General features: G+C 45.2%; 1 protein-coding gene across 1 annotated transcript; it reads left to right on the top strand.

Moving 5' to 3' along the window:
- Positions 1-2,058: 2,058 nt before the first annotated feature.
- TP53I3 (tumor protein p53 inducible protein 3) lies at positions 2,059-12,406 on the top strand (the record flags this gene model as incomplete). Its single annotated transcript, XM_079532542.1, has 8 exons — positions 2,059-2,202; positions 2,570-2,707; positions 3,432-3,537; positions 8,138-8,280; positions 8,862-9,129; positions 10,542-10,754; positions 11,420-11,616; positions 12,215-12,406. Coding segments are annotated over 8 exons (1,401 nt in total), but the record flags the coding sequence as incomplete, so codon positions are not given.
- Between the last annotated feature and the right edge of the window lie 468 nt (positions 12,407-12,874).

Genomic DNA, 12,874 nt, shown 5'->3' with positions numbered 1-12,874 from the left:
ACTCCAGAATGCTTCCAGCTTTGAAAACATTTCAGAGTCATCAGGTTCTGCCTTGTGACTTTTACTTCTTTCCTTCGTGCCTTTCTCAATTACATAAAAGTTACCTTCAAGTAACCACTACATTCCACAATAGGGATAGCTGCATTTCAGTGGTTTTTAAAGCCAGTTCTAAGAGATGAAGCTCACGCTAAAGCACCGAGATCAAGCCAGGAAACGCCATCTCCTCCATTATATGTGCACCAGTATGTTTCACAGAATCATAGTATCACCAAGGTTAGAAAAGACCTCTAAGATCATCCAGTCCAACCACCCACTTATCACCAACATTTTCCACTAACATAATAAATTTCCTCTTGCTTCAGGAGTGCTGTTCAGTAGAGCAGCGCGTTCTTCCCTCTGCTAAAATACACGGCAGCTCCCCTGTATAATCAATGAATATTAAGATGCGATAATTACAAAATAAACAAGAGAGTTTAGCAAATCAGATAACGATAACAAAAAGAGAATGGATAGAAAGCTTACCCCTATCCTGGGCTCACTTACAAAACTCCAGCAGAGCTGATCTCCAGAAGAGATCCTTCCCCACTGGCAGCCAGCTCTTAAATAGGGCTAGGAGGAGTGGAGCCTGGCTCCACCCCTTCTGGCAGCACAGGTGAATTGCCTTCACCTGTGCTCCTGTGGCTGACTCACTGCTTGCCTCAGGTGATCAATCAGGGGTTCAGGCCGTGACTCAGCAGTTCCCATACACTCCCCAAGCACGGTTTTGCAGAAACACTGAGAAGGCAGATTAATCATTTCTGTGGCAGAAAGTAAATTCCCTTACAGGGGAGGCTCTGTCCTCTCAAAAGCCCATTCTGACAAAAGCCTTTAAGAGAAGCTGCCCTGAAGGCTCACAGTCATGGAATGATCTAGGTTGGAACTAAACCCTTAAGACCAACTCCAGTCACAATGCACTTGATATCTATGTTATAAAAACCATACATACACTTGTTAGCAACACACTGAAACCTGCAGACTGTGTAAAGGAAGGCAGAGAATTAAGAATTCAAATTACCGCCTGACACACAACTGCTTTTTATTCCTCTTGAATGTGGTAAAGTAAGATTATTTGTGTTGTTTGCGTGTACAGGTCAAATCCTCACACAGAAGAGGATTTGCACGTTCATGGTTTCCTCTCCTCTCCTTTTTCCCCTCAGAAGAGAAACACTTTATACTGCTATACTAAAACTTTTACGTATTAAAACGCACCGGAATGAGGACTTTCAAACCCTGTGAAATTCTCAGAAAGGCTTTCCTCCCAAACTTATCGAAGGACCCAGCGATGGCCGCTCCGAGGCAGCCCCTGACCCGGGTACCTCAGCGCCTCCACAGCTGCAGTACAGCCAGGGCGGCAAAAATGGCGCCGCCCTAGATTGGATCACACCACCCATTCCGTATGTCCTTCCGCCTAAGAAAATAGTCCCTCCCCACTACCTCCAGCCTCTCGGAAGAGGAGGGAACCCCCAGGACAGCGATTCGGCTTCCTGTCCGCAGGGCGGGCACCCAGCGGTGGCCGCCCGGGCTCAAGGGGACGAGGCGGGAAGAAGAGCAACCAGATCACTCCGCGCCCGCCGCCAGCGCTTCGGCAGCCCATAGCAACGCGAACGCCAGGTCCGGAGTCACAGGGCGGACTTTTCCACCAATCAGAATGGGAGCGCCTTGCCGAGTGAGCCAATCGGGAGCCGAGCACGGCCCGCCTCTCGAGTGGGAGCGCTGTGGGCAGCGCAGGCGACGCTGGGGGCGCAGTTGCCCTGGCGACGCCTCGCAGGGCTGCGGTTGAGGGCACGGGACGGTTCCTGCGGCTATGAAAAACAACCGAGAAATGCTATAAAAGTTAACTTTTGGAGGGGTTTTACAGCCTTTTTGGCAAAGGGAATCGTTCTACTGCCGGTCTATTCTGCCGCTCTCTTAGGTTTGGGATTTTTGGTGTCTTACTTTGAGGGTTAGCGTTAATTGTCGAAACTCCTAAATTCCCAGAATTGGTTTGCAGCTTAAAAGAGGGCGATCTTTTAAACATTTACACATCTGTTCCTTCTCACAGAACAAATGATCCAACTTCAGGCTTTGCTGAAGGAAAGCCTCATCAGAACAAAGCACGTGGAGAACGCAGCTGCGATCGGCATAAATGAAAGGGAAGTCTGCGCTTCCACCTCTGGCTTCTATGTAAGAAATGGGAGCTGCGGGGCGACGGCGGCGGGAGGAGCTCAGAGTGGTGGTGCGGGCGGGGAGCTGCGCTGCGCTGTGCTTTGTGAGCACGTGTGTGTCTGTGCATCCTCTGGCACTGAGACGTGCTTTCCTAATCCCTGTGACACCACCACCAAACGGTTTTGACAAGGGTACGCACAGTTCCCCATTGGGATGCTCAGAGGAGTGTGTTCAGAAGACTTGCTAACAGAGCCCTAGGGGTTGAGGTAACGTAATTTTAAGTGAAGTATCAAAGAAAGTGGGTGAGTAAACCATGAGTAAAGAGCGGCTCGTCATTGTGAAGACGTACATTTTCAGTCCATAACACTGTGCTGTATGCACACAGGTGCCACCAGAGAATGCCATAAACCTCATCTATGCCTTCTACAAGAATTTGCTGCAAGTTAGAAAGGAAGGACTCTACTTCAAGCAGAAGCACTATAAGTGCGTTCGAGCAGATGAGCATTCCATCTACCTTAAAAATGTATGTTGACAGCTGTGGCAGTCCTGAGAAGTTTGGAAGCCTCCTACTTCCTTCTTTTACTCTCTGGTTGCCTTAGGATGAATGCTTTCGTGTGTTTCTTTCCTTCTTTCTCTTGGTATTGCTTTCCCAGCAGGTTGGGGAAACTTATTCACACTGCTGTGCAATAATACATTAAAGGTGCAGAGCAGGGCAGGTCTCTTCTCACTGGTGACAGGACGAGGGGAAATGGCCTCAAGTTGTGCCAGGGTCAGTTTAGGTTGGATATCAGGAAACACTTCTTTACAGAAAGGGCTGTTAAGCACTGCAATAGGCTGCCCAGGGAGGTGGTTGAGTCACATCCCTGGATGTGGTCAAAAACCATTTGGATGTGGTGCTCAGGGACATGATTGAGCGGAGGGTTGTTGGAGTTCGGGTAGTATGGTTAGGTTGTGGTTGGACTCGATGATCTTTAAGGTCTTTTCCAACCTGAGTGATTCTATGATTCTATCATTCTGTGATTAATCATTGGAAGCAACAACGGGCAATACAATAAGGGTTCTGAGTGACTTTAATAAGCAGCAGTCTTCAAAACATGCACAGCTACTGTTCTGTCTACATCCTTTCTTAGGATTTGAGAGTATTCGTCTTTTCCTCAAGTATACTGGCAAAGGGAATGTGGGTAACCTAAATTGTAAGGCAGTGTGTATGTATATGCATCTAACTTTGTCCCACTTGTATTATCTAGGCAGAAGGAGGCCTCATAGCAGTGAAGACAAAAGCTTTCATCCTGATTGCTACATACAGAGTGGGCATGTGTCCCAGTGTGTGTGTGGAAGCTGTGGAGAAACTCGGTAAGACAAACACATGTACCTGTGTGCCTGCATGTCAGTGGTTCACTGACTGGCTCTGCTCTTGAAACAACTTCAAAAATTTATCTGACATACTATCAAAATTTGAAAATCTTGGCAGCTTGAATACAGCCATGGGTTACTGCTCTCCAGACATCCCACCATGATCCAAAGCTTCCATGGGTATCAACAGGTTGCAGAACTGTCTCTTGCATTGGCCTTTGTGGCACAAGTTTTTTGTTTGTTACCCTTAAACACAGTGGAACCCAACAGTCATGTTTCCTTGACCTCATACAACTAATGCTGAGCCCGTGTCTTAACACACATCGTATGAGCATCATCTTCGATACTCTGATTCACATTCCACTTCTTCAAAGACCCATGAGCTTCTCCAGGTGTTTCAAACTTTCCTTCTATGCCTGTATGAATCTGAAAGCATCATTAAGCTGCTTCCTCTCAGGTTTTGTTTCACAGTTACAAAGCACCTCTTCTCTAACAGAAGTGCCCATTTCCTTCCCTCTTCTGCCCAAGTTCCCTTTGTGGGACTCCTCTTAAGTTCCTCTCTCTGAGGTTCGGTGTTTCAAAGACTTAGGGTTAAAATCTCACACTTTGTTCCCCGTTTGAGAATAAAACAAAACATAGTCCTTTGCAGACAAGCTGTGCTCATCTCAGATGTAGTTTTCTCAGTGTGTGGAGGTGCTGGCAAGGATTATGCCAGGGAGACAAATAACAGATACACATCCTATTGCTGTAGTGTGCGGCTGACTACTGGGGATAAAATCATTTTATCACATCATCCAGATGGATTGAATGCCAAAGAGCAGATCCCAGAGTAGCCCTGGTTTTCACCATGGAAACAGGTATTTCTATACCTCTGAGTATGCCCATTTTACTGTGTAGGAATGAAATTCCAGATCTATTGTGCTCAGTGTTGTTCCTTGTCTAGGTGCCTACACGTAAGTGCAATTAATCTGTGTTCTGGGGCCTAAGCTGTTTAGTCTGAAATGAGCTGTAAGACTGACAGCAATAAATTCTTCAAACTTCCACTACATGTTTCCAGAGCCAGATTTCCTGCGGTTTTGACAATGTGAATTTATTCTTTCCCTTCAGGATGATTTCTTTGTGAAAACAAAGTGGCATTAGCTTTTACTTGCATCTTATTTTTGCAAATTATTTAGGTATAAAGTGATCAGTGTTTATTTTGTAGAACAGATAATACCACACGAATATAGGCATTAGGATTTTGGCTGTGCAATTAGGAAGACTGCTGTCCTTTCAATTAAAGCCTGAGGTGGACTTGAACTTGAAAAAAAGCATCTCGATTACAGCAGTTTTGTGTGTGATTTTCATCATTGTTGATTTTTTTTTTTTTAAATAAATTTATTTCCTTGTGTTTTTATAGCGGATTACTTAAGAGAGAAGGGTAGCTGAATCAGCAGAAAACTCAAACTCCATCAAGTTCAGAAGGACTGTTCACCAGCAAAACAATACAGAACTCTGACATATTATCCAATTCCAGCGAGCACCTGCTGTTTTATTGCATTCCAGTGCAGAGTGAAGGCTCTTTCCTTCTGTTTTTCTTTCAAGAACTCCTGACAGTTCACAGCTCCCAAGAGGAGTACCCTCTGCATGTATCATCCCAGTTTCTGAATAGAATTTAAAGTGATGCCCACGGGATTTGGTTTAAGATGCTTTCCTTAGGCTTTTGTATGTTGGCTTTTAGTTTGTTCTCAGATAACAAGGTGATGAATTTTCCTGTGCAAAATAACTCATAGCGTTTCTCTATGGCACCACAGACGTAGGAGGCTAAGGAAATTGCCGCATTAACAGATTTTCAGATTGCTCTGTACACCTTTGAATATTAAAACACATTTTTCACATGTCTGTTTGCACTGTCACTGACTGCTATAGAAATACTTTAATCTACAGTGGATTGTGAAGTTCTGTGAAGACTCATGAGGAGGGACAACGTTGCTACCAGGCTAGAACCATTGGATTGAAGAATTGTTCAGGTGGGAAAGGACACTAAGATCATCTAGTCCAACTGCAACCTGTCCCACCATGTCCCTCAATGTCACATCTCCACAGTTCCTGAACTGTACAGAAGACAACTGAGGCTCTGCCTTACCACCAGGTGAAGAACAGGCTCAAGAAAACCAGGTCCCATGACCTTCTCATCTGCAGAAGCAAATAATCTATAGCTCTTGGAGTCATGTGAAAATAAACACATGTAGGTAGTGATAGGACAAGGGGGAATGGTTTTAAACTGAGATGGGGGGGTTAGGTTGGATCTTAGGAGGAAGTTTTTCCCCCAGAGGGTGGTGAGGCACTGGAACAGGTTGCCCAAGGAGGCTGTGGATGCCCCATCCCTGCAGGCATTCAAGGCCAGGCTGGATGTGGCTCTGGGCAGCCTGGTCTGCTGGTTGGTGACCCTGCACACAGCAGGGGGTTGGAACTGGATGAGCATTGTGGGCCTTTGCAACCCAGGCCATTCTGTGATTCTATGATTCAAAGAATTTTTTGCTATATTTGTTTCTAAATTTTTTTAGTTTCAAAGTGTCCAAATCCCAAAATATTAAAATCAGTACAAAAAGAAACTCACAAAAGAACCCCACACACAGACAGACATATGAAAATTGATACCGTATCTAAATACTCTGAAATGGCAGTTTTATTTCCTGACAACTCCCACGTAATCAGGAGCTGGCAGGTGGGATGTGGATAAAGGCATAACCTGAGGCACCTCCCACTGTGGGAAATGGCAAAGCTCAGCAAAGGGGTGAGATAAGGTGGCTGAACCAGCAGGGAGAATTGCAGTGGGTGGATGGACACGAGCCAGCGAGCTCTGAGTGCTGCAGTCTCATAGGAAGCAGCGACAGATCTAATTAGCATTAAGGGCGGTCACAGCTCATGCACCCTTAACACAGTGTGAGTAAATCCAGCCTGTGCTATTCAGAGTTCAGAAATCCAAAGCGCATTTAAATGCTTCGCTCAGGAAGCTCCGAACGCACACAACCAGCCAATCAATGAAGGGCAGCAGGGTAAAGGCACCAAACCAAACCTCCCTGCACGCTGGGGGCGTGCGTGAAATCTCAAGGTCGATGTCAAAGGGAAAAGCAGATTTCTGCCTCGATCCGTGGAACAAAGCGTATCTATGAGAAGAAATAGCAGTGAGATGTGCTAATATTTCTGACTGAGTTCAGGTCTTTCTCTCCAAGTAAAGCACGACCTCTTCTGAATGCACCCCTTGTCTTGCTGGGGAACAGCTGACTGCAAAGGCAGAGCCTGGGAGGAGGGAACCAGACCTGACTGCTCCCAGTGACAGTTCCCATTGCGCAACTTCTCTTCCTTGGAGGAAAAGGTGGCTCACAAGACACAGCCAGAAACCACGCACCCTCAAACTGCTGCTTCAGGCCACCGCTGGCACATCTGATCGTTTGAAGGTTTGGAAACTTGGTTCTCCACTTGTAAGCATTTGAAAGCAACGTGGGTATTCATATCATTGCTAACACTTTTTAAAACCTATATACATGCATATTTTGGTGTTGCTTCCAGCAACACAGCGTTCATAAAAATGGGTTTGGTGGACTGTCGGAAGAGGGATTGAAAACTTCTTTACCATCTGATTTTTAATTATTTGTAGTGGAACAGGGTTAGAGGGGAGAAACGTGTATAGGGTGCTATCCAGTGGGCTTCCCACTACATTTCTGTGCTGACAGATGAATGTTGACAGGCTGGATTGACTGGGTTAGCTGAGAGTAAAAAAAACAAAAAACCAGCCAGTCTCAGAACAAGAAGCCTTGAAGTTACACTTTATGCCAATAATTGGTAGCAGTTTTCAACTGGTAGCAGTTTTCAACTCACCATAAAGCAGCCACAGAGCACCACCCTGTGGGGAATTACATCCCTGGGCTTTAAGGTGTTTCTCATTCCACATTTCCAGCCTTACAACAAATGTTTAAGTACGCACTTAAACATTTTGTGCAGATCATGTAAAGCAATTGACTTTGCAGAGGGCATGCAGCTCTATCACGCAGCTCTGCTTACCTGAAGAGGGTCAACCTTGCAGTGCATCCTGCACACACATTTGTGCAGCAGATCTATATTGCATTTATATGCTGCAAAGTACAGGAAATAACAGAGATTTTCCCATTCTTTCCTCTTGTGCTTCCACTCGGTACCCAGAAGGATGATTACTCCAGTTTGATTTTCCAGGTGGAAACAGGCTTGACATCTCAGCCCATCTCAACACTGCTGGTGGCAAAACCAGAAGCTTTGAAGAGTTACCTGAAAGGTTCTGCAATAGTGGGACCCTTTACAGGAGTGACTCCAGCACGCAGCAGTCAGGAATCACCTGCTAAGGGAGGCAAGGAAGGTTTTCAAAGCATCTCTTACCCTTCAATCATGCTAACTCACCGTTTCTCAGGCAGCTCTTTCACCTTCAAATTGCTTCACAGTCTGTGTTGTCCATCTGCACTTCAGCCCGTGTCTCTGCCTTCCAGAGGTGTAGGAGTTTAGCTGTACTAATCGCAGAGATCGCAGAGATGTTCCACCTATACAGTATGCCTGCATTCATGCTGACTTTGACATGATTGGTTTTTAGGGAAGATGCTGGCAGCCCACTTTGATTGCCCAGGAGGCCCAGAAAATCTCTACGTGAAAGAAGTGATGAAACCACATCCAAGAGAAGGAGAAGTTCTTGTGAAAGTCTCTGCCAGTGCTCTGAACAGGGCTGATTTACTCCAGGTATGTGTATGTTAAGTGGGTTTATGCACCTGAAAACACCAACTTTTCAAGTGTCCGTTTGTAGTCATGACAAATCAGAAGAGTTAAGAGAGATTGGCCTTGGTGAGCATGTGGATGGGAGTCTTCTAAGGAAATGCTCATAGGGCTGAAAGAAGAGGTGTTGATTGAGTAGGTGAATGCTTTTATTTTGGTCCCTGCAATACATGGAGACATGGAAAAGCAGCTGTCTTTCAAAAAAATATGTAAAATGAGAACTCCGGTCTATCTGGATGCTTAGACCATTCGCTAATTTGAGCAGAAAACGATGATCAGGAACTGAAAGCCATTCCCAGTATGGATTGGTGTGGATGTAGGGAGCTTGCAGGAAATGATACTTGCACAGTTTTAAGAATCAAATATACTTACTAGGGAAAAGGGAGTGTTGCCAAAGGATGGAAGGTCCTTAAATTACTGAAACCTTTGCACAGTCCAAAATCAGGATAAAATAAAAAGGCATGCAGATAGGAGGTATGCAAATAAAATACCACAGGTTGTTACACTCACTGATGTATGGCTTTTCCTTCCCTTTTGTTTTGTTTTAGAGGAGAGGGAAGTACCCTCCCCCCAAGGGAGCAAGTGATATTTTAGGCTTAGAAGCAGCTGGGAGTGTGGCTGGGCTCGGACCTGGCTGCACTGGGCGGTGGAAGATTGGCGATGCAGTGATGGCTCTGCTCTCTGGAGGCGGCCAGGCTGAATATGTTACAGTACCTGAAGGCCAGCTGATGCCAGTTCCCAAAGACATTACATTTGTTCAGGCTGCAGCCATTCCTGAGGCTTGGTTAACAGCTTTTCAGCTGCTGCATTTTGTAGGTGAGGTGTACTTGTGACTCTATCCTGTCAAAACAGTTCACCTTCATTTCTGCTGTTAAATCCTCTGATTGTTGCCTCCATGTGAATGCTGTCTGCCTTCAAACTGTTTTCTCTGTCACACCATTCACATCTTACCTATCTGGTCAGAATAAGGTATGAGCTCACATTCTGAAATCCTGACCACATCTGTCCAGTCACAACATACTCTGCTGACTTCAGGAGAACCAATCCTTAATGTTACCCAAAACTTGAGGAATTTCTCCACTGCTGAGTGCCCGATTTCTCAATATTCACATTCAGTGAGTTTTCTGTTGGCAGCAGTTCACTGAAGTCAGTAGAATGGAGTCCTGTTAGTACACCAGGAGTTGTGTTCATTCTGGATTTGTTGCTTTAATAAAGGACATGGCTGACACGCCTGAAGGCTGTGTTGCCATTCAGCAAGACCTGGATAGGCTGGAGAGCTGGGCAGAAAAAAACCAGATGAGGTTTAACAAAAGCAAGTGTAGAGTCTTGCATCTGGGGAGGAATAATTGCATGCACCAGTACAGGTTGGGGGATGAGCTGCTGGAGGGGAGCTCTGCGGAAAGGGACCTGGGTGTCCTGGTGGACGACAGGTTGGCCATGAGCCAGCAGTGTGCCCTTGTGGCCAAAAAGGCCAATGGCTCACTGGGGTGCATTAAAAAGAGCGTGGCCAGCAGGTCAAAGGAGGTGATCCTCCCCCTCTACTCTGCCCTGGTAAGACCTCATCTGGAGTACTGCGTCCAGTTCTGGGCTCCCCAGTACAAAAAAGACAGGGATCTCTTGGAAAGAGTCCAGTGGAGGGCCACGAAGATGGTGAAGGGCCTGGAGCATCTCTCCTATGAGGAAAGGCTGAGTGAACTGGGTCTGTTCAGCCTTGAGAAAAGGAGACTGAGAGGGGACCTGATCCAGGTCTATAAATATCTAAGGTGTGGGGGGCAGAATGGCGAGGCCGGACTCTTTTCAGTGGTGAGTGGAGACAGGACAAGGGGAAATGGCCGGAAACTGGAGCATAGGAAGTTCCGCACAAACATGCGCAAGAACTTCTTTACAGTGAGGTGACGGAGCACTGGAACAGGCTGCCCAGGGAGGTGGTGGAGTCTCCTTCTCTGGAGATGTTCAAGACCTGCCTGGATGCCGACCTGTGCGACCTGGTGTAGGGAACCTGCTTTGGCAGGGGGGTTGGACTCGATGATCTCAGGAGGTCCCTTCCAACCCCTACAGTTCTGTGATTCTGTGATTCTGTGACATGAAGTTGTAAATAGGACTCGGTGAATAAGGGTATCTCTTTAAGATTTCACTATTTTTATCTGTTCAGTTTTTGCCACTTTGATCATGTTTTACTTCCCAGATAATCCCCAAAGGGTAATCGTTTCCTTTACATCCTCCTTCAGGTAAAATACAGAAAGGGGAAACAGTGTTGATCCACGCTGGAGCTAGCGGGGTTGGTATGGCAGCCATTCAGCTGGTGAGACTGGCAAATGCTATTCCCATCGTGACAGCAGGAACTCAGGAGAAACTGAAAGCAACAACAAACGCTGGAGCAGCTGCAGGGTTCGACTACAAGAATGAAGACTTTAGCGAAAAGGTCTTGGCCTTCACCCAAGGTAAGAACCTGTGACTGAAAGACACAGTTAAGAAAAAGTGCGTATCTTCTAAAGCATATGCACATCACTCAATTTCAACTGCGAGTTTCCACCATCTTTTCAAAAAGAAGCACGCAAATCTTCCATGCTCCGTTTGGTGCTAAAGAGGTTGGGAATCCAGTGGTATCAAATCTGCTTTACTACTCGTGAGTTACTACAGGTAGCATAACATCCTTTTCAGGCCAAGAATGTATCTTTCCTTAGTTTATCTGGGCTCTGTTTTGCACATGGGTCCCTTTGGCTTTATGTTCATTGGCAGTATAAAAATGGTGCCAATATTATTGTCGCTCCTACAGTGAAATGTAGGAGCAAATCTTTGCACTTGTTTGAATATGTGCACAAAACTTTGTTCTCTTACAGTTAGGAAAAATTAGGGTTTTAAAAGCATTTGAGGCACTTTCTGACACGTGTGTATCTGTAATGATTTGGTTTTGTGCCTCATGCTGGGATTCTTTACAAATCTTTGTGCCAGTTCATTTCCCAGGATTTAAGTAATACCTGCAAGAATAATTCTGTACTTAAAGAGAATAATGTTTTACTTTTGCTTGCTTGAGATTATTCTACCTTTAATACAGCTCAATGGTATTGCTGTTTCTTTTTTTCTTTTCTTTCTGTTTCTACTTGAGGTTCTGGAGTAGATATTATTTTAGATTGTGTTGGTGGCTCTTACTGGGAGAAGAATCTCAGCTGCTTGAGAACTGATGGCCGGTGGGTTATTTATGGACTACTGAGTGGAGGTGAAGTTCATGGAGATTTGCTTGCAAGGCTGCTTTCCAAAAGAGGGAGCATCCACGCAAGTCTATTAAGATCACGAGACAAGGAGGCAAGTAATGACTATCAACGCTGTATATAGTTTAATCCTAAATTTGTGACAATTTTGAAAGTTTTCTTTTGATATCAGCTCTAAAGCAGAAAAAAAGAGTACCAGGTTGAATTGTTATTACAAACTTTAGAAAACATTGCAAAATTACCTTAGTTTCCTTTTTCTACCTCTATGAAGTGCATCCTTCCAGTAACCAGTACACCAGAGGAATGCATTGGGAATACTCGGGACTTTTTAACATTCTTAATGACTACCATAATTCTAAAAGATTTGTTCTAAGAAATAAAACTCAGGTAATCAGATGACTTGATCAAGTCTGGGGGAGAGAAAGAGAAGAACCTCCATCAGGTCATCTGCAGCCACACTCTCCTCAAAGCAGAGACCAAGTTAATTTCAAGTCCAGAAATTACCAAAAGAAAATCACTTTATGTGGGAAATTCAGTTATGACTATAAAAGGCACTTCAGGATAGATGTTGCCCATGAGTCAACCTGAGAAATGTCTGAGAATTGTATACATTTTCTATGCTGTCTTCAGAGACTGTTCAGTGAATGTGAATGACTAGAAAATGATCTCAAAAATGCTTTATTTTTCTGCAGTATAAGGAGCAGCTGGTGAAAGCCTTCATAGAAAATGTGCTGCCCTATTTCTCTGAAGGAGCCTCTCCGCATCTCCAGCCACTTGTTGACAGCGTTTACCCTCTGCATGAGATTGTGGAGGCACACAGGAAAATGGAAGAAAACAAGAACATTGGCAAAATTGTTATTGAAATGCCACTGAAATCACCCTAAAGAAGGGCCCTCTGCTGTAGTTGCTTTACGGGTAGGAGCACAATGGATGCCTTAAAAGCTGAGTTTCTGCTATTTCTGCTTTCAAATTGGAAATGATTTATTGTGGAAGATGTAAAAAAATGAGGGCCAAAGCAAAGCCTTACAGGATATGTGAATAAAAAAAGCAATTCACACTGCAGATACAGCGTATGACATCTTTACACAGGAAAAGAGATAACAGTAGGACAAGGGGAAATGGTTTTAAGTTGAAAGAGGGAAGATTTAGGCTGGATGTTGGGGGGAAGTTCTTTCCTATGAGAGTGGTGAGGTGCTGGAACAGCTGCCCAAAGAGGCTGTGGATGCCCCATCCCTGGAGGTGTTCAAGGCCAGGTTGGATGGGGCCCTGGGCAGCCTGGTCTGGTATTAAATGTGGAGGTTGATGGCCCTGACTGTGATGGGGGGGGGGGGGGGGGGGGGGAGGGAGGTTGG

This window comes from Tetrao urogallus (genome assembly GCF_951394365.1).
Source record: "Tetrao urogallus genome assembly, chromosome: 2".
Taxonomy (NCBI): domain Eukaryota; kingdom Metazoa; phylum Chordata; class Aves; order Galliformes; family Phasianidae; genus Tetrao; species Tetrao urogallus.
This window is presented reverse-complemented; position numbering and strand designations above follow the sequence as displayed.